Source organism: Octopus sinensis, linkage group LG29, assembly GCF_006345805.1.
Source record: "Octopus sinensis linkage group LG29, ASM634580v1, whole genome shotgun sequence".
Lineage (NCBI taxonomy): Eukaryota > Metazoa > Mollusca > Cephalopoda > Octopoda > Octopodidae > Octopus > Octopus sinensis.
In genome coordinates this window covers 6,296,385-6,323,826 of record NC_043025.1, presented here as the reverse complement: position 1 = coordinate 6,323,826, position 27,442 = coordinate 6,296,385, and the positions used below count along the sequence as shown (strand labels likewise).

General features: G+C 38.3%; 1 protein-coding gene across 1 annotated transcript; it reads right to left on the bottom strand.

The window, feature by feature from the left end:
* Nucleotides 1-5,117: 5,117 nt before the first annotated feature.
* Nucleotides 5,118-27,066, bottom strand: LOC115226079 (dCTP pyrophosphatase 1-like). Its single transcript, XM_029797054.2, has 4 exons — nt 26,743-27,066; nt 7,154-7,264; nt 6,452-6,486; nt 5,118-5,373 (listed from the first exon to the last, which is right to left on the bottom strand). The coding sequence occupies exons 1-4, from the start codon at nt 27,027-27,029 to the stop codon at nt 5,162-5,164; spliced, it is 645 nt and encodes a 214-aa protein (XP_029652914.1). The 5' UTR covers nt 27,030-27,066; the 3' UTR covers nt 5,118-5,161.
* Nucleotides 27,067-27,442: the final 376 nt, after the last annotated feature.

Below are 27,442 nucleotides of genomic sequence, written 5' to 3'. Positions count from 1 at the left end.
TTAGATGTCAGGTGCAAAGGGTAACTAAGAGCAACAACAAAACATTACATATATATATATATATATATATATTGTAACTTATAGAGCAACTTGTTGCTCTATAACTCAACTGGGTGGCCAGGGGAGGATGCAAAGCCTCATTTGTACGTTTTGAATTCGTTATTACTGGATGTCGAAGGTGGTTCGTCTGAGGTTACTCAAATCAGACAGGTATGTTCGATTTTTAGTGCTCCCAAATTTAACGAAATCTTGGAATAGGTATGTATTTCTAGCATCTCTATATCTAACTAACCCAGAAACACATTCTCAATAATCGATTTTCGTTATTTTCCCCTCTATGCCTACGTGAATTGTTTTCGAGTAAACATTGTCTGGGAGACTCTTCTTACAGTGGGGGAAATAGTTAAATTCTTTGGCTGCTATTTCTAAAAGTTCGGTATATATACATATATATATATTTATAAATACACAAACCTAATTAAACACACATGCATATATATAAATGAAATTACTGCAGTGAAAAATGCAACATGTTATAATTTATAATCAACTAACTTTAACACACTAAGCTTGCACATTAACGAGACAATCGCAAATACAAAACACTAATGAATGAGAGTGATAATTATAATGATAATAAATGCCCTGATGCAGTACCAGGCAGTGGCTCTCATGGCTTCTGATCTTAACTGATTGGAAGTGTTATCATGTACATTGTTTTGTCTTGGTATAAAAGATGGGCTACAGCAAATATTCTGCTCAATACCACAGATTTGCTTGTCAGTTGTTTGACCTTAACCAGTTGAGCATGTCCCTTAGTGGCTGACGATATGTGCATCTCTGATCACGAGCAGAAGTAGTGGGGGAGCATCATAGCCATGTGTTGAGAGAAATTCTTTGGGGTTTGAATAATTCACCCCTGGAAATATGGTTGTTTCAGTTATCATCCTTAAACAACCCTTATTCAGGGACCTTTTGAGTGGGATGGGTTACTCGACCAGAAGAAAATTCTAACTGGGCCCCACCTGCAAGGTTATGTGCTGTTTATCTTGATATGAGATCACCATGTCGCACACATATGGTTGTGGTGCACGTGCCTAGGGTACCCTTATCAGAAGGTTGTCATTATGGATATATTGGGCTTTGTATCTCTGTCACCCTGTTGTCACTTTGATGGCATGCACTGCTCTCTCGCTCAAGAAGCATTGCCCTTATTCAGCACACCTGAACTGCACTCGGTTGTACAGTCAAAGCACACTAATAATAATAATAATAATAATAATGATATTTATTAACCTGTGTTCACAGAAAATGAATGAAAATTAACCAAAAAATGCATTTTAAAAATATGATTTTTGCAGCTGCTGCACATATATGCACACGACTGTTCATAGTGAGGCAAGAGAATACTGCACAATCACCAATATTGCAATAGCTGTATGCAATGTGCAGCAAAAGCCATAATCTGCACCAACGTCTGATGTTGGTTGCAATCAATGTAATATAGAGAAAGCGAGACGTCTTTGGAGGGGGAGAAACACAAAGATTTGACAGGTGATGGTCACAGCTGGAGAGTCTTCAATCATAGGTGTATAGGTCTGCTGCACTTTTAAAATGTGTGTGCAATGATAACAAACAGACATGTCTAAAAAGAAAATCAAACTCAGTAGTCATGGCTGGATTGTCTTGTTATAAGTATCTTCTGGACCTACTGTTTTATGTATGAGCCAATGAAGAGACCTCTACATGGTAGCTAGACCTGGTAGAAATAGCAGCCAAATCTCCCTCGAGCCAATGAGGGAGACCTCTACATGGTAGCTAGACTTCCTGTTCCAGCTGTGACCATCCCATCTTATATTCAGGCATAGTGTCTTATGTTGTTTAACCACAGGTCTGTCCTGATTCAGCAGACCTATGATCAAAGATGTTCCAGCTGTGACCACCCTGTCTTTTATTCAAACATAGTGTATCTAGGACTACATTATCTAATGTTTCTTTGTTATTGTTTAGCCCCAGGTCAGTCCTGATCTTGTAGATGTATGATCAAAGATGTTCCAGCAATGACCATCCCATCTTTTTATCATTTTTTTCAACACAGTATACCTTGGACTCCATTATCTAATGTAGTCCCCTTTTCTTTTTATAAACACTACAGCGTGATTTTTGTAAGACTTGGCTGATATTTCTAGCAGGTCATATGACCACATGGAGACACCTTAACGGTTGTTATTGTATATTATAATTCTTCTAGGGGTTGTTGTTTTTTTATTTATTTACTCATATTTATATATTTTTTGTTAACAGGTTTTTTTCCTTCTAATTAACATAATCAATGCACATAAATTTATTAATTAATTTTACTGAATTTAATTAACAAGAGTGTTTGTACGACACATTTAGAATACCTGGTTTCTATCTCTTGACTAAATTCTACACATAAACACAGTTTATGTATGTAGATATATATATATATATTTATATAAATATACACAATTATTTTTATGTATTTATATATATATGTGTGTGTGTGTAAATGTAGATATATATATATTTATATAAATATACACAATTATTTTTATGTATTTATATATATATATGTGTGTGTGTAAATGTAAATATATATATATTTATATAAATATACACAATTATTTTTATGTATTTATATATATATATGTGTGTGTGTAAATGTAAATATATATATATTTATATAAATATACACAATTATTTTTATGTATTTATATATATATATGTGTGTGTGTGTAAATGTTTACATATATATATGTACGTATGTTTATTTTTAAATGTAATATATTTGTGTGTGTGTATTTGGCTGACACCTTCTGTTATTACCTGAAATTTCACAAATGCTTTACGTTGGACTACAATGTATAACGTGCCTTTCTGTTTATGAGGGTGCCAAAAGCTCGGCCTCATTGGTTAACACTGACAGGGGAATCGCATATTAAGGGCAGGAATTTCATAATTAAAAGAACAAAAAAAAAAAACCCATTTTCAAGGGGAGGCAACTCGGGGTTAGTTTTATTTTTGCTTGTTTCTTCATAGCCTAGGACTAGAAATTCACGACCCTTTTAATGTACATTTGGTGCTTAAAAGGTAACTATGGTTCATTTATTTATACCAAAGAAAAAGCAGTCATTTCCCCAAGAAAAAAATTTTCAAAAAGGGAGGTAACCAAAGAAAAGGCTAAATGCAGAATTATCTCCCCTTAAGAAAACCATTTTTTTTTTTCAATAAGGGAGGTAACCAAAGAAAAGGCTAAATGCAGAGTTATCCCCCCTTGAAACCAATTGTTAAATATTTCTTTTTCGACATACGTTTTCAGTAGGTGTGTTATGTGGTTTGCATTAACCAATGAAATACCTCAAATTTCAACTACATGTTGACATTTTACCATCATGTCAAAAGGTCTCCCTTTAAGAAAGAATATTTTTCTTTTTGTTAAGTTTAGATTACTTACCCTCTGTAAATGAAATACTAAGGAGCTGGTATCATTGAAATTTTAGATTGTACTCCAGCATGGCCTGTTGGAGCATTTGTGAAATTTAGAATACCAGTAGAATAAGTGTGTGTGTTGAGCTGCCTGCCTTGCCAGCAAGGTGGCATCATTTGAAAGCTAAAACACTAAAAAGAAGTGCACTGTGGTCAGTGATGTAGAACATCTGTCCAATTGATACTTATATGTGCCTTTCATCCTCTCGGGGTCGATAAATTAAGTACCAGTTTCGCACTGGGTTGATGTAATTGACTTAATCCGTTGGTCTGTCCTTGTTTGTCTCCTCTATGTTTAGCCCCTTGTGGGTAGTAAAGAAATATATATATAATATATATATATATATATATATATATATATACACACACACACACATGTACACAGGATTATATGTATACATGTACAAATATATATACATGTATAGAAGTACATATATATGAATGTACATGTGTATATGCATAAATTGTTGTATATATATATATATATATATGTGTGTATACACACACACACAAGATATATATATATATATATATATATATATATATAGCAAAGTCAGCTGTGTATATATACATACACACATAAAAATAAGAGATAGATGTGTGTGTGTGCGTGCATGAATGTGAACAATATATACACATACAGATGTGTATAACTTTATACGGATGTATGTATGCATACCATTGACATACACACATACATATACAAGTGTGTTTCGGTATTTCTGTGTGTGCGTGTGAAATTGATTAACCCCCCCCCCCTAGCACTACTGTGTACACATGGGTGTATATACATACAGTTGCTGTATACACACTGGTGTATAATCTACACATTGGTTTCTTGATTGACATAGAAGTGTTTTAATGATATTTTTCTCTCATCATACCTGTATGTCACTCATTACTTAGATTGTGTGTGTGAGTGTGTGTGTACCATGTTATGTTACAAGCATAGATATATATACATACATACAGTCATGCAAGCACAAGTATATATATATATATATATATATATATATATACATACATACATACACTGACATGTTTGTATATATATATATATATATATATATATTGTAAGCATGTCTGTGTGTATGTATACCTTGTTTCACATTTAGGTGCTTAATCTACTATATATATACGTAACTATACACACATATGTAAATATGTTTTGTGTGATACATGTGTGTGTGTTTGTCTACATGTTTTAAGTAAACATATTAAACAGAAAATCTATATAGCCAAACATACACACATCTATAAATATATGTACATGCGTGTGTGTGTGTGTGTGCATCGTTAGTTCTAATTATTTCTTGTATATTTTTTTCATTATACTGACATGATTTTTACACACTTCAGTTTGATTTCCCGTTTGCAAATTCTACACATTTGTTTTCACCACTTTCTGTATACATACATACACAAAAAAAAAAAATGTGTGTTTATATATATATATATATATATATATCTCTACGCACATATGTATGTATGTATGTATGTTGTTGTTGTATATGTCTACATGTATATAAATCTGTATTTCTGTATGTATTTATTATTTAAAATTACACACCTGATTCATAGAGATAAACAAATATCAACAAAAGATGTTTTGTTTCTTGTTTTTTTTTTTTTATTTTCTGCTACTAATTCTTCAAATTTCTTTAACAAGTTGGTCTGTATAGTCTGTATATTTGTTACTTTTGCCAAAGACTCTGTCTGCAGGATATTTCTTTGCGTTCTTCTGGAATTTACGCAGAGCAGCGCTTGGAAGGTCAACCCTACATCGGTCGGCTAACCGAATCAAATATATTAAAACATCACTCATTTCCTCACCTACATGTTCCTTTTCACGTTCAGAAAATTCTGAAATAAAAATGAAATAAGTATGAGGTCAACGATAAGCACCCATGTACCTAAGGTAGTGTGACAATGATAAAGGTATGTTATGGTAAAAGTGTGAATAATTTTTGAATTCCCATCATAATATAGGCGCAGGAGTGGCTTGTTTACCAACCACATGGTTCTGGGTTCAGTCCCACTGCGTGGCACCTTGGGTAAGTATCTTCTATTATAGTCTCGGGCCGACCAAAGCCTTGTGAGTGGATATGGTAGATAGAAACTGAAAGAAGCCCGTCGTATATATATATATATATATATATATGTGTGTCTGTCCCCCTAACAGTGCTTGACAACCGATGCTAGTGTGTTTATGTCCCCCGTTACTTAGCAGTTCGGCAAAAGAGACCGATAGAATAAGTACTGGGCTTACTAAAGAATAAGACCTGGGGTCGAGTTGCTCGATTAAAGGCGGTGCTCCAGCATGGCCGCAGTCAAATGACTGAAACAAGTAAAAGAGAGAAAAAAAGAATATAAATTAAGATTGAAACAGCATTAGTCTCTGGTCTGTTTTCCATGCTGGCATGGGTTGGATGGTTTGACCAGAGCTGTACCAGGTTCCAACCTGATTGGGTTTGGTTTCTACAGCCGGATGCCCTTCCTAACATCAACCACTTTACCATGTGCCAGGTACTTTTTACATGGTACCAACACTGGTGCCTTTGAAGTGGACTGGAATGAGGGTTCTTCAAGGCAAAAACCTCTTCAGCTGGAAAAGAGGGAACATTAATAATTCTGTTATAGGGGACAGGTCTTATTGGTTTGTTTACATCCCATGACTTAGCAGTTTAGCAAAACCTACCAATAGAGTACTTAAAAATAAGTACCGAGGTTGATGCAGTGCTCCAGCATGGCCACAGTCCAATGATGGAGACAACTAAGATGAAAGAGAGAGGTTAAAGTTGCTGAGCTACAAATACGTATAGAAGCATGAGGATATCTGTAGAATTACAGACCTATCAAACCCGTACTTTTCACTAGCACCCCACCCTCTTTCTGTCTGTATAATATTTCAAGTAGCAAGAAACTTTGGTGGGGAACCTACCTGGAAGTCCTTGTTTCACTTCACCCTTCCACTGACTGAAAACAGGAGAAAATAGACATAAAAACATGTACACACACACACACACACACACACACACACACACATATATATATATATATATATATATATATATATATAGGGAGAGTTTATGAAAAAAACAAAAGACGAAGACAGGTAGTGTACAAAACAGATGTATTAGTATAAATCTCAGGAATAGAAAAAGTCTTTTGTTTCGAGCCTATGCTCTTCCACAGAAAGAGACACAGAAAAAACAAGTGATGTTATTTCTGGACAAAAACTGCAAGTGTACAATACACAGATGGCTCTTTTTGAAATTAAACACTGCCTCATTGCTTGACAACTGATGCTAGTGTGTTTACGTCCCTGTCACTTAGCGGTTCAGCAAAAGAGACCGATAGAATAAGTACTGGGCTTACAAAGAATAAGTCCCGGGGTTGATTTGATCGACTAAAAGGCGGTGCTCCAGCATGGCCGCAGTCGAATGACTGAAACAAGTAAAAGAGTAAAGAGTAGGGTCTTTTCACTCTGACCATTCATTCAGAGGAGTAACTAAATGAAACTGACCAGAACCGTGATGACCCCTTCCAATTTATGTCACCATGGAAATAAAGATGGTACAGACACAGCATAAGAACCTACAGTTTTGACTTTGAAATCTTGGATAAACGTAAACCAACTTACAATATTTCAGCGAGTTCTCCGACTTCTCCAACCAGTGCCAACAAGATATTTCGTGGTGTGTGATACTGGGCCCAGTTTCGTTCCGTGCAGAAGTCTTCCTGTTTCTGGCGACTGGAAAGAAGTTAGAGAGTTGGAAAAGTGATTTATGATAAGCAGCTTATATATATACTAACAGCTTATATATATACGTGTACCCTTAACGTAGTTCTCGAGGAGATTCAGCGTGACACAGAGAGTGACATGGCCGGCCCTTTGAAATACAGGTACAACAGAAACAGGAAGTAAGAGAGAGAGAGAGTTGTGGTGAAAGAGTACACCAGGGATCACCACCATCCCCTGCCGGAGCCTTGTGGAGCTTTTTTAGGTGTTTTCGCTCAATAAACACTCACAACGCCCAGTCTGGGAATCGAAACCGCGAGTCCGCTGCCCTAACCATTGCACCTCCACATACATGAATACACGCACAATGAAAGATAGCGAAAATTCAACATTGTAAAAAGCCTCTCAAAACTGTTGCGGCAGAAGTCAACACCTCTGAGATTTTATTATATTATATTATATACATATATTGGGTTGGCAACTAAGGCTCTTTAAATTTTGGAATTTATTGCGTTTTTAAATTTTGGAATACAGTTTTTTTCGAGAATTCTATCTTTGAATCATTTTGGAATCCATTTTGTTTTTTTGTTTTTCTAGTTAATTATAATTAATTTTTGTTTATTTTCAGATCATTAAAATGGGATGTCAAGTTAAGAAAAACGAGCATTTTCAACACCTGCTTCTTTTTGCTTTTAATCAAGGTTCTAAGGGTGCAAAAGCTGCTTGCTACATTTGTGCCGTGTATGGAGTGGGTGCCATAGCTGAAAGAACTGCACCCAACACCAGAGCAGAAGACACCTCCGCTAGAGGAATAGGGGCCGAAAGTGGACGTGGTTCCTCCTGATGATGTCTTGAGCTAACTGGATCCTATAAAGGAGCTGTTGTGGTAGCAGACCACGAAGCACGGTTGTAATTCCTCCTTTAACTCACCCCCACCACTCCACTGCTCTTGAAATTCCTTTATCTGCAAGGACATCCAAACAGATCCCTAATTTGGGAGAGCAAACAAACAGAGATACGTAAAACCTTTTTCTGTGATTGGTTATTGATCTTCAGCTAGGATGGGTTTAAATATCTCATTTTTTCACTCTATTTCTGTGGTTTGGGTTTCAATTCCTTCCCAGTCAAAAAGTAATTTTTTTTTTTTGTTATTAACTGAAATAAATTGAAATATCTTTTTTTTTACCCCTAAACATTGTTGCTGTTTTGTCTGTTAAATGGTGGTTTGGGTTTCAATTCCTTCCCAGTCAAAAAGTAATTTTTTTTTTTTGTTATTAACTGAAATAAATTGAAATATCTTTATTTTCCCCTTAACATTGTTGTTGCTTTGTCTGTTAAATGGTGGTTTGGGTTTCAATTCCTTCCCAGTCAAAAAGTAATTTTTTTTTTTTGTTATTAACTGAAATAAATTGAAATATCTTTATTTTCCCCTTAACATTGTTGTTGCTTTGTCTGTTAAATGTTGGTTTGGGTTTCAATTCCTTCCCAGTCTAAAAATTATTTTCTTGTTATTAAGTGAAGTATTATGATTATAGACAAGTGGCTAGAGATGGTCACAACTGGAGTGTCGTTAATTATAATTGGTCTGGTAGAGTAGAACTAATCTGGAGTAAACAATGAAGCATAGTGTGTGTGTATGTGTGTGTGTGCGAAAATTGGGTCTCAAGACAGCCTTGCCATAGTTACCAAATCTTTTCATTAGGCACAAAAATTTAAATATCTTTTTTTTTTTTTTTTTTACCCCTTAACATTGTTGCTGCTTTGTCTGTTAAATGGTGGTTAGGGTTTCAAATCCTTCTCAGTCTAAAAATTTTTTTTTTTATTAACTGAAATTGGTCTGGTGGAGTAGAACTGATCTGGAGTAAACAACGAAGCATAGTGTGTATGTATGTGTGTGTGAGAAAAATGGGTCTTGAGGCAGCCTTTGTCTGTTCAAAAGTGGTTTGGGTTTCAATGTCTTCCCAGTCTAAAAGTAATTTTTTTTTGTTATTTACTGAAATAGATTTAAATATCTGAATTTTCCCTTTAATTTTGTAGCAGTTTCGGTGGCCTAGTAGGTAAGGTGCTAGAAGTAGTGGCATAATAATGGTTGAGGTTTCAAACCTCTGCCGGGAAATCAAGATTTTTCACTTTTTTTGTCTCTAGTGGAAAAAAATGAATTTCCCGGCAGAGGTTTGAAACCTCAACCATTATTATGCCACTACTTCTAGCACCTTACCTACTAGGCCACCGAAACTGCTACAAAATTAATGGGAAAATTCAGATATTTAAATCTATTTCAGTAAATAACAAAAAAAAAATTAGTTTTAGACTGGGAAGACATTGAAACCCAGACCACCAAAATAAAATTACTTTTAGACTGGGAAGACATTGAAACCCAGACCACCAAAATAAAATTACTTTTAGACTGGGAAGACATTGAAACCCAAACCACCAAAAAAAAATTACTTTTAGACTGGGAAGACATTGAAACCCAGACCACCAAAATAAAATTACTTTTAGACTGGGAAGACATTGAAACCCAGACCACCAAAATAAAATTACTTTTAGACTGGGAAGACATTGAAACCCAAACCACCAAAAAAAAATTACTTTTAGACTGGGAAGACATTGAAACCCAGACCACCAAAATAAAATTACTTTTAGACTGGGAAGACATTGAAACCCAAACCACCAAAAAAAATTACTTTTAGACTGGGAAGACATTGAAACCCAGACCACCAAAATAAAATTACTTTTAGACTGGGAAGACATTGAAACCAGACCACCAAAATAAAATACTTTTAGACTGGGAAGACATTGAAACCCAAACCACCAAAAAAAAATTACTTTTAGACTGGGAAGACATTGAAACCCAGACCACCAAAATAAAATTACTTTTAGACTGGGAAGACATTGAAACCAGACCACCAAAATAAAATTACTTTTAGACTGGGAAGACATTGAAACCCAGACCACCAAAATAAAATTACTTTTAGACTGGGAAGACATTGAAACCCAAACCACTATTGAACAGACAGAGCAGCAACAATGTTAAAGGGTAAAAAAAAATAAAGATATTTAAATTTATTAAAATTTTTGTGCCTAATGAAAAAATTTGGTAACTATGGCAAGGCTGTCTTGAGACCCATTTTTCACACACACACACACACACACACACTATGCTTCATTGTTTACTCCAGATCAGTTCTACTCCACCAGACCAATTTCAGTTAATAAAAAAAAAAATTTTTAGACTGAAAAGGATTTGAAACCCTAACCACCATTTAACAGACAAAGCAGCAACAATGTTAAGGGGTAAAAAAAAAAATAAAGATATTTAAATTTTTGTGCCTAATGAAAAGATTTGGTAACTATGAGACCCATTTTTCACACACACACACTATGCTTCATTGTTTACTCCAGATTAGTTCTACTCTACCAGACCAATTATAATTAACGACACTCCAGTTGTGACCATCTCTAGCCACTAGTCTATAATCATAATACTTCACTTAATAACAAGAAAATAATTTTTAGACTGGGTAGGAATTGAAACCCAAACCACCATTTAACAGACAAAGCAACAACAATGTTAAGGGGAAAATAAAGATATTTCAATTTATTTCAGTTAATAACAAAAAAAAAAATTACTTTTTGACTGGGAAGGAATTGAAACCCAAACCACCATTTAACAGACAAAACAGCAACAATGTTTAGGGGTAAAAAAAAGATATTTCAATTTATTTCAGTTAATGACAAAAAAAAATTACTTTTTGACTGGGAAGGAATTGAAACCCAAACCACCATTTAACAGACAAAACAGCAACAATGTTAAGGGGTAAAAAAAAGATATTTCAATTTATTTCAGTTAATAACAAAAAAAAAATTACTTTTTGACTGGGAAGGAATTGAAACCCAAACCACCATTTAACAGACAAAGCAGCAACAATGTTTATGGGTAAAAATAAAGATATTTCAATTTATTTCAGTTAATAACAAAAAAAAAAATTACTTTTTGACTGGGAAGGAATTGAAACCCAAACCACCATTTAACAGACAAAGCAGCAACAATGTTTATGGGTAAAAAGAAAGATATTTCAATTTATTTCAGTTAATAACAAAAAAAAAAAATTACTTTTTGACTGGGAAGGAATTGAAACCCAAACCACCATTTAACAGACAAAGCAGCAACAATGTTTAGGGGTAAAAAGAAAGATATTTCATTTATTTCAGTTAATAACAAAAAAAAAATTACTTGACTGGGAAGGAATTGAAACCCAACCACCATTTAACAGACAAAGCAGCAACAATGTTTATGGGTAAAAATAAAGATATTTCAATTTATTTCAGTTAATAACAAAAAAAAAAAATTACTTTTTGACTGGGAAGGAATTGAAACCCAAACCACAGAAATAGAGTGAAAAAATGAGATATTTAAACCTATCCTAGCTGAAGATCAATAACCGATCACAGAAAATGGTTTTATGTATCTCTGTTTGTTTGCTCTCCCAAATTAGGGATCTGTTTGGATGTCCTTGCAGATAAAGGAATTTCAAGAGCAGTGGAGTGGTGGGGGTGAGTTAAAGGAGGAATTACAACCGTGCTTCGTGGTCTGCTACCACAACAGCTCCTTTATAGGATCCAGTTAGCTCAAGACATCATCAGGAGGAACCACGTCCACTTTCGGCCCCTATTCCTCTAGCGGAGGTGTCTTCTGCTCTGGTGTTGGGTGCAGTTCTTTCAGCTATGGCACCCACTCCATACACGGCACAAATGTAGCAAGCAGCTTTTGCACCCTTAGAACCTTGATTAAAAGCAAAAAGAAGCAGGTGTTGAAAATGCTCGTTTTTCTTAACTTGACATCCCATTTTAATGATCTGAAAATAAACAAAAATTAATTATAATTAACTAGAAAAACAAAAAAACAAAATGGATTCCAAAATGATTCAAAGATAGAATTCTCGAAAAAAACTTTTTTAGACTGGGAAGGAATTGAAACCCAAACCACCTTTTCACAGACAAAGCAGTAACAATGTTAAGGGGTAAAAAAATAAAGATATTTAAATCAATTCCAGTTAATAACAAAAAAAAAATCATTTTTAGACCGGGAAGGAACTGAAACCCAAACCACCATTTGACAGGTATTTAAATTTATTCAAATATCTGAATTTCTCGAATCACTGAGAGAGAAGGGGGTGACCATTCCTCCTAGCATATCTTTTAAATAAGTCACTAAGAGAGAGAGGAAGGAGGGACAAACTAACAAAGAGAGAGAGAGAGGGGGTCTCATGCGGTCTTCCCAACACATGACAAGCGATAAATTTATCGAGCCACTAAGAGAGAGAGAGAGAGGAAGGAAGGACAAACTAATACAGACAGAGAGGGAGTGTGTATCATGCGATCTTCTAAAAGCATTTATCAAAGCAGATGTACGAAGGGGAGACAATATTTCTAAAACAACTGGACGTATTTTCTTTGAAACAAAGAAGGCATGCAGCGCATAGCTGAGAGTGCACGCCCCTGATGTCTACAAAATGGAACTTTTACTTGTTTAAAATATTTGAGTGAGGCGTTAGTGGAGCTTTGCCTTTAGTCAAATGAATTGACCCCCAAGTACTCCTTCTATCCAGTCTCTTTTGTGAAGCTGCTAATTTATGAAGACATAAAGATACCAACATTAGTTGTCAAGCAATGTGTGTGTGTATATATATATATATATATATATATATATATACCGGAGTAAACACATAAATGTGAAACAAGGTGGAAGAAAGAGTACTCAAATACCAGTGGTAGAGCAATATACTTTATTTAAAGCAGCAGAAAATTCAACAAAACCTGTTACTCTGAGTTTCACGTTTCCGTTCGTCGGACAGTTTTTGCTAGAATAGAATATATATATATATATATATACCGGAGTAAACACATAAATGTGAAACAAGGTGGAAAAAAGAGTACTCAAATACCCGTGGTAGAGTAATATGCTTTATTTAAAGCAGCAAAAAATTCAACAAAACCTGTTACTCTGAGTTTCACGTTCCGGTTCGTCGGACAGTTTTTGCTAGAATAGAATATATATATATATATATATATATATATATATACCGGAGTAAACACATAAATGTGAAACAAGGTGGAAAAAAGAGTACTCAAATACCAGTGGTAGAGTAATATGCTTTATTTAAAGCAGCAGAAAATTCAACAAAACCTGTTACTCTGAGTTTCCCGTTGCCGTTCGTCGGACAGTTTTTGCTAGAAGCGGCTTCTTTTGCTTGAAAAACTGTCCGATGAACGGCAACGGGAAACTCAGAGTAACAGGTTTTGTTGAATTTTCTGCTGCTTTAAATAAAGTATATATATATATATATCATCATCATCATCATCATCATTTAGCGTCCGTTCTCCATGCTAGCATGGATTGGACGGTTCAACTGGGGTCTGTGAAGCTGGAAGGCTTCATCAGGCCCAGTCAGATCTGGCAGTGTTTCTACGGCTGGATGCCCTTTCTAACGCCAACCACTCCGTGAGTGTAGTGGGTGCTTTTTACGTGTCACCCGCACAGGTGTCAGACAAAGCTGGCAAACGGCCACGAACGGATGGTGCTTTTACGTGTCACCGGCAAAAAAAAAAAAAAGCCATCACCATCATTTAACATCCGTTTTCCATGCTAGCATGGGTTGGACAGTTCGACCGGGGTCTGGGAAGCCAGGAGGATGCACCAGGCTCCAGTCTGGTCTGATCTGGCAATGTTTCTACAGCTGGATGCCCTTCCTAATGCCAACCACTTTGTGAGTGTAGTGGGTGTTTTTTACGTGCCACCGGCACAGGGGCCAGAGGAGGCTCTCATGATACACACACACACACATATGTATATCAATATAAATGCATGAAAGTACATGAAGTTTGGTAAAAAGAAGGGGACCATGTACATACCTCCTGGCTGTTGTGATTATAACACCTCATCGTAAACAATGTTCCTTGTGGAGCATATACAAAGAGGCTTCTTTCGCTTTCCATTCTTGAGCACCCAACATACAGTTGTCCATGCGAGAAGCAGGGCTCTTCCAAGAGAAGACCAGCTACTGAGAGGGTTTGACACTGAGATTTGTTAATGGACATGGCAAAGCTGACACGAAGGAGGAATTGCAGTCGTCTGATGGAGCGAGAGGAATTCTTGGAATAAAGAAGTCATCACCTTTTCCACATCCAGAAAAAATTATTGCCTCGATAACGTGTGACATCGTTTTCTTTATCACCAGTCGTGTTCCATTGCAAAGTCTTGGTGGTTCCAGATTGCGGAGTAGCATTACAGGAGTTCCAACTTTAAGTGCTAATATGTGCGGAGGTAGTTCAGGAGGCTCCAATGAATTGAGAAATTCAAGAGGATAGTTCACAATTTCATTTATATCGGGAATTGTATCAACAGACTTGTAAGTGTGTATAGTGCCGGGAAGAGAATGCATTAGCTGTTGATTAATTTTGTTAACAGCGACGTTTTGAGGAAATTAAGAGAAGTTATCAAAATCAAGAGGCAGGGCAAGATCAGCAAAGGCATCCTCCTCCTGCAGGACAACGCTCCGGTCCACAACTCGCTTGTCGCCAGATCAGAAGCACAGGCGTGCAGCTATGAACTCCTCCCCTTGCACCCTCTGATTTTTACCTCTTCCCAATCATGAAGTTGTTTTTGAAAGGAAAGCGTTTCCCAGATGATGCAGCCTTGATTTCTGAAGTCACGTTCAGGTTGGAGGACCAAGCTGGGTTCTTCTACAAAAACGGTCTCCAGAGCCGCAGCAAACGATGGGAGAAATGCGTAACTCTGGGTGGTTCCTATGTAGAAAAAGACTAATAACTGTGCCAAGTTTCGTTGCTCTACTCCTATGGGAAGTGGGTCAGGGGCATTACTTATTGAACGCCCCTCGTAATATTGCTCTTTTGCACAGCCAATTGTGATTTTAGTAGTTTTCTGTGAAGTTGGGAAAGACTTTTTGTTTGAGCTCATCTACGGAATTAACAACAAAGGAAAATGGCTACACTTCCATTTGTCCTGCAGCATCGAGAGGCATCCTGCCTTCACCAAGTGTCAAAATGTCCTGTGCAACCTTTATGGACATTTGGTTGCCATGTAGCTAAGCTCTCATATTAGTGGTAGGACTGAGGATCGTAATATGATGCCACAGGGTAGAGAACTTTAGGCATGCTTGAACTTCATCAGCTCTAGTGCCTTTCGGAACGACAGGGAAAGTTTACCTGAAATCACCTGACAACAGAAGCGTTACACCTCCCATTGGAGCCTGACAGTCTCGGATGTCTTTCAGGGCTCTATCTAATGTTTCCAAAGCTCCCTTGTGAGCCATGGTGCACTCATCCCAGACAATTAGATGACACATTTTAAGTACTTGCCCCTGATCTGAGCTTCTGTTGATGTTGCATGAAGGCATCTCGGATGCTGCTAAATTGAGAGGAAGTTTAAACGTTGAGTGTGCTGTCCTGCCACCGGGTAACAAAGTAGCTGCAATGCCAGAGGATGCTACAGCTACTGCAACGTCCTGATGCTACCTAACTTCTGCAAGGAGAAGCTTTGTAATAAATGCTTTTCCTGTCCCTCCAGGAGCATCGAGGAAGAAGATTTGTCCCTCGCATTGGCATGCACTGTTAAGAATAGTTCTGTAGGCCTGCAGCTGGTCCAGAAGTAATTTAGGCTCATTTTCAACAATGAACTTTGAAAGCGCTTGAGTGTCGTAGGTTGTTTCACGAATGACAGCAGTGGGAAGGCTATTTGACCCTGACCTGAATGTTTGCGGCAGGCCATACGGGGACAATTCATTTCCACCCAGTTTAGTAATTCTGCCTTCAATGTCAATGAGAGTTTTGTTATAGACTTCATTGCTGATACCCTCCATGTCAGGATAGAGCAGTTGAGCTTGGCACCGAAAGTCTTCAGCCGGGTTGTCTCTGTATTTGAGCCATAGAGTGGCAGAATCATACAGCTCACATGTTTGTAGTAATACTGCAAATAGTGACCCTGAGACTTTGAGGTGATTCTGATAAAGCAGCCTCTCCCAAAGTTGCATCCCATTGTGCACCATCTTCTAACAGACCTTGTCGATAGCAGGCTTCTCTGTATGTTGTGCAGACATGTCCAAGAACGGTTTTTAGGGCCTGGAAAGACGTTGGCGCTCTGACCTCATGCAGTAGTAGACGGAGGTAGAAGCACTCTTGTTGAGTGGGATGCACTGTGTATACTCGCCCAAGGCAAGTGTGAAACTTAATGCCAGGGTATCCATGAACATTTTGACCTGCTTTCCGTGGGGCCCATTTTTTTTTCCATTCCAAGTGTAGTACGATGGAATCTGTGGATACAGCAAAGTTTGAGCGAATGGATACACTTGACAAAGCTTGAAGAATGCAGTGAGTGTGCTATCCCTTGGTTCCTCTGACAACAGAGAAGCATTAGCATCGGTGAAGTACACTCTTTGACCGTTTTCCAGGTGCACTGCAAGCTGTTGAATGGCAGGGTGTCATTGGCGAAGTGGAAGTATGAGTAGAAGTCCATGCAGGACATTGGCTTGTTGAGATGTTCATTACAAATTGGGGGATCTTGCAGTGCTATATCGATGTGGTAGCCATCCTCACCGTTAACAAACAGAAGTGGGTATTGGAGTGAATCGTATAATCGGTGTGTTTCACTATTTCGTTGGAGGGTGGTGTCACGTCGGCTGAGGACAATGTCTCTGGGATTGTGCTGTTCACCGTGAAGGGGTACAGACATTTCATTGCATGTGGGTGCATTGTAACGGCCTGCATGTTCCCTGGATGGTCTTTTCTGGGCATCAATGACAACATTAAAATTTAATGAATCTTCTGTTTCCAAGGTATACTTGAAGCTGCATACATAGCTGTTTTCCTGGTGCAAAAGGTCTTGCAGTTGTGCAGTTGCATTATCAAGTGAAAGTTAGTACCAATGGAAATGGGGTTTCGTCGGGTGGCCTGTTCATGTAAATTACCTACAAAGTACAGTTAAAAAAATTGAGGATCTTGATTTTCAGCAGGTTGGAGCGATCCTATCCAATGGTAAATCTGTCCCTGCACTTTGAAAGTTGGCATAAACCCGCTTTCTTGAACAACATTAGCGCCGAAAGATGTCATATGGAATGCACAATTGTACTTCCAGATGTTATTCAGGAAATGTTTCGACTCTGTAGTTGTGCCAGCGTAGAGTGACTTTAAGAGCTGTGGTGGATCCTGCAGTGGAGTGGGGTTAACTTTTCCATTAGCACAACACATCGCAGGAGTTTCTCTTGACCACTTCTTAGCTTTGCAGAAAGAGCAAATGATGGACATATCTCCAATGTTCATATCTGGGTGGCAATCATAACGAAGGTTAGGGTTGCAGTGGAAAGCCTTTAATAACCATCGTGGCGTTGAAAATCCTCGTCTATGAGCTCTTTGTTGAATGGAAGTCTGCAGAAATGGTATACCTCTGTTGTAAGGTGTGGGAAGCTCGCGCAGCAGCCAGGCTGGCTGCATTCCTGAGCGCATTCGTTTTTCTTCTCTGCAGCTCATGCAGCAGCAGTTGAGGCAACATCAACAGTTCGTCGAAGTGTACCCTAGTGATCTGTTTGGAGTGCTCTTGAAGTGGCTGTATGTTCAGCATTTTGGGATTGTCTAATGTCAGTTTCCACTGACGATTCATTGGCCCTCCTTGCTGAGGATCTTGCAGTTTTGCGTCCAATTGAAGAAGCCTTCCTTCGGGGCATGATCTAAAAGAAGCATGATGAAATGCAGTGAGATACACTGTGGAGTATGAAATATTATTTGAAGGGTTAGCATGCAACTGTAGAGCAGTTGAAAACTTGCAAGTGCTGTGGTAATAATGAAAAGGTAATAGAACGGTAAATGTGTGAAATCAGATGATGTTAGTGTTAGGACATGAAAATGAGAATGGAAACAGTTGTTAGTTAGTTAGTTAATTTTTTGGCTCAAAAAGCAAGGCCATGTAGGGGGACATGGAGTTATGTACAGGGAGGGTGTTCATGTAAAGAGTTCAGGCCACTTGAGGTCCAGGGAGGCTTTGAACAAAGCGGTCGTCGGCATCTTCACTATCTCGTCTGGCAGCTTGTTCCACGGATCCGCAACCCGGACGGAGAAAGCTCCTCTCCTTCGATTGAGATGAAATCGTCGCAGGTAGAGCTTTTCGGAATGACCCCACAGCCGACGCTCTGGAGCAGGAGTGAAGAACAGCTCTTTCGAAAGGTTACACTTTCCACTTATGATGTTGTGACCAAGAATGAGATCACCACGGCAGCGGCGTTTTTCTAGAGAATAAAGGTCGAGCGTCTTCAGCCTTTCTTCATCAGACAAATTCTTGAGACCAAGAACCATGCGGGTAGCCAGCTTCTGGACTCTTTCGAGATGCTGTATGTCTTTGAGGAGATAAGGAGAAGAGGCTTGAATCCCGTACTCCAATATGGGTCTCACCAGTGTGACATAGAGCGGTAGGAATATGGCTGCTGTGAGCATTCCGAATGACCGTCAAATCAAGAACAGAACTCCGCGTGCTTTGTTGGCAGCATGGACGCACTGTGAAAGGCAAGGCGAGGGAAATGGTAAGAGCAAAGGAGAAATTGTTTATGAATTGTGTTGGGAATGTTGTCGTTTGTGTGGACATGAATTTTGGGTGTTGTTTGTCAATGTATGGCTGCTCTGTCGTATAGATTGGATAGAGAAAGGGTTAACCCTTTTGTTACTGTATTTCTGTTGAGATGCTCTGTGTTTCTTTCAATTACTTTAAAGATAATAAAGAATTTAGTAAAATAACTTAGTTATCATTCAGCTAGTGTTAGGAACATAAATTGTGACTAAGGTTTGGTTGAAGATTTTAATTCAAAACTTATGAAAACAAGACATTTGTACTACAGAGCCAGGGGTGGTTTCAACCAAGTTGGTATCAAAAGGGTTAAAAATATCATGGTGACTTGAACCCTTTTGTTACCGTATTTCTGTTGAGATGCTCTGTGTTTCTTTCAATTAATTTTAAATATAGCAAAGAATTTAGTAAAATAACTAAGTTATCATTCAGCTAGTGTTAGGAGCATTAATTGTGACTAAGGTTTGGTGGAAGATTTTAATTCAAAACTTATGAAAACAAGACATTTGTACTACAGAGCCAGGGCCTGTTTCAGCCAGGGTTAGGGTTAGGTAACAAAAGGGTTAATGAAAGAGCAAGTGGATGAGTTGCTTAGGTTTGTTTAGGGGTGCTGGTGGGGCAGAAATTGCCGTTGATGCGCATGTGAGTGTAGGAATGGTTAAAGGTAAGTTGGTAGGTCTGCAGGTCCACATTAAAGAAGAAGCAAAAACAGACACATGAAATTTTAATGCATGCATTGGCATGCATTTCAGTAAGGAAAACTGAAAGAAGTGAGAGTGTTTTTGCTCGGTATCAAGTACCCTGTTCCCCTATTCTTAATGTAAGAAATTGCCTGAAGAAATGTAAAAGATTGCTTGGCACCCGCATTAGGAAAACTGAAAGAAGTGGGAGTGTTTTTGCTCGGTATCAAGTACCCTGTTCCCCTATTCTTAATGTAAGAAATTGCCTGAAGAAATGTAAAAGATTGCTTGGCACCCGCATTAGGAAAACTGAAAGAAGTGGGAGTGTTTTCGCTCGGTATCAAGTACCCTGTTCCCCTATTCTTAATGTAAGAAATTGCCTGAAGAAATGTAAAAGATTGCTTGGCACCCGCATTAGGAAAACTGAAAGAAGTGGGAGTGTTTTCGCTCGGTATCAAGTACCCTGTTCCCCTATTCTTAATGTAAGAAATTGCCTGAAGAAATGTAAAAGATTGCTTGGCACCCGCATTAGGAAAACTGAAAGAAGTGGGAGTGTTTTCGCTCGGTATCAAGTACCCTGTTTCCCTATTCTTAATGTAAGAAATTGCCTGAAGAAATGTAAAAGATTGCTTGGCACCCGCATTAGGAAAACTGAAAGAAGTGGGAGTGTTTTCGCTCGGTATCAAGTACCCTGTTCCCCTATTCTTAATGTAAGAAATTGCCTGAAGAAATGTAAAAGATTGCTTGGCACCCGCATTAGGAAAACTGAAAGAAGTGGGAGTGTTTTTGCTTGGTATCAAGTACCCTGTTCCCCTATTCTTAATGTAGGAAATTGAAAAGAATTGAAAATGTAAGAAATTGACTGAAGAAATGTAAAAGATTTCTTGGCACCTGCATTAGGGAAGAAGTATGGAATTATTTTGAAAGAAGTGAAAATGTAAAAATTAGGAGTAGGGACAGGGAATTGAAAATGAAAGGTATTATTTTTGCATAATTGGAATGTCCGTGATGGAAAACATATGAATCCGCTGGAAAAGAAAGAAAAGTGTTTGGAGTTGATATGCAGGTGTACTTGCAAACATTGACCGACTTGGTTGGTATTTGTAACACGTCATGCTACCACTGAACAGGTATTCGCGAGAAGCCATTACGTGGTAGCAGTGTGTGGTAGAAATAGCAGTGAAATGTTTCATATTGTCACAATTTACAAAGGAGAAAGGTTACGTACCGAAATCAGGAAAATGAATGAATGTGCTTTAGTTGATCAGTATTGCTTTGATGTGAAGGCACATGGCTCAGTGGTTAGAGCGTTGAGCTTATGATCGTGAGGTTGTGAGTTCGAATCCTGGACCGGGCTGCGTGTTGTGTTCTTGAGCAAGACACTTTATTTCACGTTGCTCCAGTTCACTCATCTGTAAAAGTGAGTTGCAATGTCACTGGTGCCAAGCTGTATCGGCCCCTTTGCTTTTCCCTTAGATAACATCGGTGGTGTGGAGAGGGGAGGCCGGTATGCATGGGCGACTGCTGGTCTTCCATAAACCACCTTGCTCTGACTTGTGCCTGGGAGGCTAAGTTTCTAGGTGCAATCCCATGGTCAGTGTCATGATTGAAGGGGGTCCCGATTGCTTTGATAGAGCAATGTTGTGAAAGAGAAGACAAGAGAAAAGGACAGAGTGATTATGAATTGCATTCAGGATGTTATTTGGCGGGAAATGAATTCTGTCGCATTTATAAGAAAGCAGACAGCTAGAAGGATGAAGGTATCAGTGGCGCTATAGTGATATGGGGTTGTTTGAACTCTCCGTATGCTAGGAAGGTTAGAGGTGAAGGTGGATGACAATATACTTCACTTGAGAATGTAGCATGTGGTAAATATCTATTTCTTTACTACCCACAGGGGGCTAAACACAGAGAGGACAAACAAGGACAGACAAACAGATTAAGTTGATTATATCGACCCCAGTGCGTAACTGGTACTTAATTTATCGACCCCGAAAGGATGAAAGGCAAAGTCGACCTCGGCGGAATTTGAACTCAGAACGTAGCGGCAGACGAAATACCGCTAAGCATTTCGCCCAGCGCTATTTCATCTGCCACTACGTTCTGAGTTCAAATTCCGCCGAGGTTGACTTCGCCTTTCATCCTTTTGGGGTCATGTGGTAAATATGTTACCATCTTCCATTGTCCCGTAGTGAAAACTAAGTTTTATTTCCCTGAGGTGGGAATGAAATGAGAATGAGATGTAAGGGGACAATGTTTTTGAGATTCCGGTTCGAATGTAGGACAGGTCTGAAAGGGTTCCCAACAGTTATTAGTAATAGTGGTGGAGTGTTTATGCCAAATATGTATGTATGCATATACTCTTTTACTTGTTTCAGTCATTGGACTGCGGCCATGCTGGAGCACCGCCTTTAGTCGAGCAAATCGACCCCGGGGCTTATTCTTTGTAAGCCCAGTACTTATTCTATCGGTCTCTTTCGCCGAACCGCTAAGTAACGGGGACATAAACACACCAGCATCGGTTGTCAAGCAATACTAGGGGGACAAACACAGACACACACATACATATATATACATACACATATACGACAGGCTTCTTTCAGTTTCCGTCTACCAAATCCACTCACAAGGCATTGGTCGGCCCGGGGCTATAGCAGAAGACACTTGCCCAAGGTGCCACGCAGTGGGACTGAACCTGGAACCATGTGGTTGGTTAGCAAGCTACTTACCACACAGCCACTCCTGCGCCTATATATATATATATCTGAGGTAATAATTTCACTATAATAGTGAAAGTATCTCACATTGCAATAGAGAGATATTATTGTTTCACATTTGACATGTAATCCCGAATTAGTGTAAGAGATTACTGTGGGCTCGCATTAGGTACAACGTTGAAAATTTTTGGGGCCTATGACGTTGCACAGACCGTAAGGCATGTGAATGAAATCAGTTGGGTAATTCTCGAGTTTTAGGGATTCACACACACAGATACGCATTCTCATCTTTATATATCACGTAACAAACAACATCCGATCGTAGCCGTTCGCCAGCCTCGTCTGGCACCTGTGTCGGTGGCACATAAAAAACACCATCCGAGCGTGGCCGTCTGCCAGCCTCGTCTGGCACCTGTGTCGGTGGCACATAAAAAACACCATCCGAGTGTGGCCGTCAGCCAGCCTCGTCTGGCACCTGTGTCGGTGGCACATAAAATCACCCACTACACTCTCGGAGTGGTTGGCGTTAGGAAGGGCATCCAGCTGTAGAAACACTGCCAGATCTGACTGGCCTGATGTAGCCTTCGGGCTTGCCAGACCCCAGTTGAACCGTTCAACCCATGCTAGCATGGAAAGCGGACGTTAAACGATGATGATGATGATGATGATGATGATAGATTGTATTCTCCATATAAATAGAGTCAATGAACCTTTCGAATTCAAAGAATCTATGATTTTCTTCCTTTCAAATGAAGGGGGTAACATCACCGTAAATAAATATATTTTGGGGTAATTGGTTAAAAAAAGTTCTCCGACCCCTGCATTAATCCATTTAAATTCCAACAGCAGTGGCCACTATCGTTTTCGTTTCGGTATTTCAAGTGCTGGGATTTACTGTCATGTAATTCACGCGGGAAAATATGAAATGTAAGAAAAACTCAAAAATTGAAAGAAAAAATATGGCAAACTAACTCTTCTTACATATAACAACTAAAGTGCCCTCAATTAACACCTTACTTAATGTCATGAAAAAGAACGGATACATAAAGTAGTTATAAATATACAACACCATCCGACCGTGGCCGTTGCCAGCTTCGTCTGGTCCCCGTGCTGGTTGCACGTAAAAAGCACCATCCGATCGTGGCCGTCTGCCAGCCCCGTCTGGCACCTGTGCTGGTGGCACGTAAAAAGCACCCACTATACTCATGGAGTTGTTGGCATTAGGAAGGGCATCCAGCTGTAGAAACACTGCCAGATCAGACTGGGCCTGGTGCAGCCTCCTGGCTTCCCAGACCCCAGTTGAATCGTCCAACCCATGCCAGCATGGGAAGCGGACGTTAAATGATGATGATGATGAACACATATTGACACGATGGTCACGACCTCAGTGCTTTAATTACGGGGCTGACTAAGAACTTAACAGAGAAGGTCACAGCTAGAACGTCTTTGATTCTTTTTTTTCTTTCTTCCCCACAAATAGTTTCAAAACAGTTTTAGCACAAAGATTTAAAGTTCTCCGGTTATTTTCTACTATAGACCCCCCAAGCCCTGACCAATGCTTTGGCTAGAGCAGATAGACGGAAACTATATAAAAGTCTGTGTATGGGTGTGTTTGTTTGTATATATAGGTTATATGTTTATGTATGAGTGTATATAGACAGAAAGATAGACTCACACACAAATAGACAGACAGACAGATAGATAGACAGACAGAGAGAGACACACACACAGATAGATAGACAGATAGACACACACACAGATAGATAGACAGACAGATAGACACACACACACAGATAGACACACACACACACAGATAAATAGATAGACAGACACAGATAGATAGATAGATAGATAGATAGATAGATAGATAGATAGATAGATAGATAGATAGACAGACACAGATAGATAGATAGATAGATAGATAGATAGATAGATAATAGATAGATAGATAGATAGATAGACAGACACAGATAGATAGATAGATAGATAGATAGATAGATAGATAGATAGACAGACACAGATAGATAGATAGATAGATAGATAGATAAATAGATAGATAGATAGATAGATAGATAGATAGACAGACACAGATAGATAGATAGATAGATAGATAGATAGATAGATAGACAGACACAGATAGATAGATAGATAGATAGATAGATAGATAGATAGATAGATAGATAGATAATAGATAGATAGACAGACACAGATAGATAGATAGATAGATATAGATAGATAGATAGATAATAGATAGATAGACAGACACAGATAGATAGATAGATAATAGATAGATAGATAGATAGATAGATAGATAATAGATAGATAGACAGACACAGATAGATAGATAGATAGATAGATAGATAGATAGATAGATAGATAGATAATAGATAGATAGACAGACACAGATAGATAGATAGATAGATAGATAGATAGATAGAAGATAGATAGATAGATAGATAGACAGACAGACAGATAGATAGATAGATAGATAGAGATAGATAGATAGATAGATAGATAGATAGATAGATAATAGATAGATAGACAGACACAGATAGATAGATAGATAGATAGATAGATAGATAGATAATAGATAGATAGACAGACACAGATAGATAGATAGATAGATAGATAGATAGATAGATAGATAATAGATAGATAGACAGACACAGATAGATAGATAGATAGATAGATAGATAGATAGATAGATAGATAGATAATAGATAGATAGACAGACACAGATAGATAGATATAGATAGATAGATAGATAGATAGATAGATAGATAGATAGATAGATAGATAGATAGATAGATAGATAGATAGACAGACAGATAGACACACACAGATAGATAGATAGTTAGTTTCACACAAGACTCGATTTCGGTACTAAATAATTTTTGTCTCCAAGGTTTTTTCGGGTGCAATCGTCTAAGTTGACCCGGTAAGCTATCGGAAATGCATTCTTTCTGCAGAAAACGGAGGAGGGCCCGACCCGGTCTCCCGCACTTTTTTTGTATTCGTTGCAATCGTCTTAACGGCTGTCATACGTATAATCAGTTAATTCCATTTACAGATTGTAATTCTAATTAAAATGTTTATGTTTGGTTGTTCGCTGGCATTGAGCGGATTAGCAAATTTGTGAGTCCATCAAATAAATTATTCAACCCTATTAAATGTTGGCCTTCCTTACCAAGAGACTAAGAGAAAGCGATTGTATGACGAGGGAAGTTCTTTTGAAGTTACCGTGCATGTGAAGCATTGATGTACATGTGTGTGTGTGTGTGTTTGATGGGGTGTGGGAGACAGACAGTATGTTGTGTAAGTGAAGTGCTTCTGTTAGTGTGTGTGAAGAGACAGAGTAATGTGTGAAAGAAAGAGATAACTGAAATTTTTTACTCGGTGTATGTGTATATATGTATGTATAATACTTCAAAAGTTCCCGCAAGCCCATATGTAAAAAAAAAAGAAGTTTTTTACGGAAATCGACGGAAAGGTCTACTAGAGACGAAAGATCGCCCGATAGTTCCAGCCCTATATTAACCTAAATAAATTCATAACTTGTACTTTTAAAGACATTCTTATCCTAAAATAACATGAAATATTGAACTTTAGATAGAATAAAGTAAAATATAGCTACGAATAAAAGGTGTATAGCTTATGAATTTTGATTGAAGGGATTAGTTGCAGAGAGCCTTTCAAAGGAATGAGATGGCCTTGGGGTTAGGGTTACGCCGAAAACGGGTGGTGTGCGTATTCTTTACCTCCACCACACACACACACATATATATATATATATAAATTAGAGATAAAACCACTATTAGGCAACTCAAACAGTGATAGACATAAACCAATAATATAAATATAATATAATATATATATATATATACATAGGCGCAGGCGTGGCTGTGTGGTAAGTAGCTTGTTTACCAACCACATGGTTCCGTGTGACACCTTGGGCAAGTGTTTTCTACTATAGCCCCGGGCCGACCAATGACTTGAGAGCGGATTTGGTAGACGGAAACTGAAAGAAGCCCGTCGTATATATGTATGAGTGTGTGTGTCTGTGTTTGTCCCCGTAGCATTGCTTGACAATCGATGCTGGTGTGTTTACGTCCCCGTCACTTAGCGGTTTGGCAAAAAGAGACTGTTAGAATAAGTACTGGGCTTACAAAAGAATAAGTCCCGGGGTCGATTTGCTCGACTAAAGGCGGTGCTCCAGCATGGCCGCAGCCAAATGACTGAAACAAGTAAAAGAGTAAAGAGTATATATGCACACATATATATATATACATATATATACACACATGTATATATATTTATATCCGTTATATATATGAGGGAACGTGTTTTGTGCTTGTTCAACACAGCTTGCTAAACCGGTGTTAGTCTCTTTGAAGGCAGTGCCCCAGCATGGCCACCACCCAGTTACTGAACCGAACAGAACAGTATAAAAGCTTCAATACTCACATATCTTCCAAAGTGGTTTCCAGACTGAATTTAAACCCAGCTTCGTCCTCAAGGTTCGTCGTCTTCTCAAAGTCTTGTCGCGGTCTTTTTGGTGGGGATGTTCCCACATCTCCGTTCGAGTGGATATTTTCCGTAGCCTGGAAATTCTTTTTCCACGTTAAAAGCATCTGATCTGTTGGCGGTTCTTCTGCGTACTTCTCCGTCCATTTAACTCTCACAGCCTCCGTTGATTTCAGCTCTGCCAGCCACAAAACCGCCTGCAACTTCTGGTCGAATGCTGCCATCATTCAACGATTCGCGGTAATGGAGGTTAAGAGAGATAACTCCGACTGGCTTATTATTCAAAACGTTTCCAATTATCTCCCTTGCAGAAATTAAACAGGACGTATGCTGGGTGACTGTTTGAGCGGCTAGAAATAGCAGCCAAATGACCTTATATTATACAGTAAATCTTTATATATAAAAGTGAGGTTGTGTGAGTGTCTGTCTCCTACGATTTAGATTCCTAACTACTCCCACATTTTGCGGTGCAGTTTAACCAAAACCGGGTATCTTATAGTCGTGATTCATATCGAGCCCTTCTGGGTATTAGCGCGCGTCTACGATGAGTCTACAATTTAAAAAAAATTTACCATCATTTTCCCCCATTTTAATGCATTTTTTTCGCTATTATATAAGGGAAGTAACTCTCTAAAATATC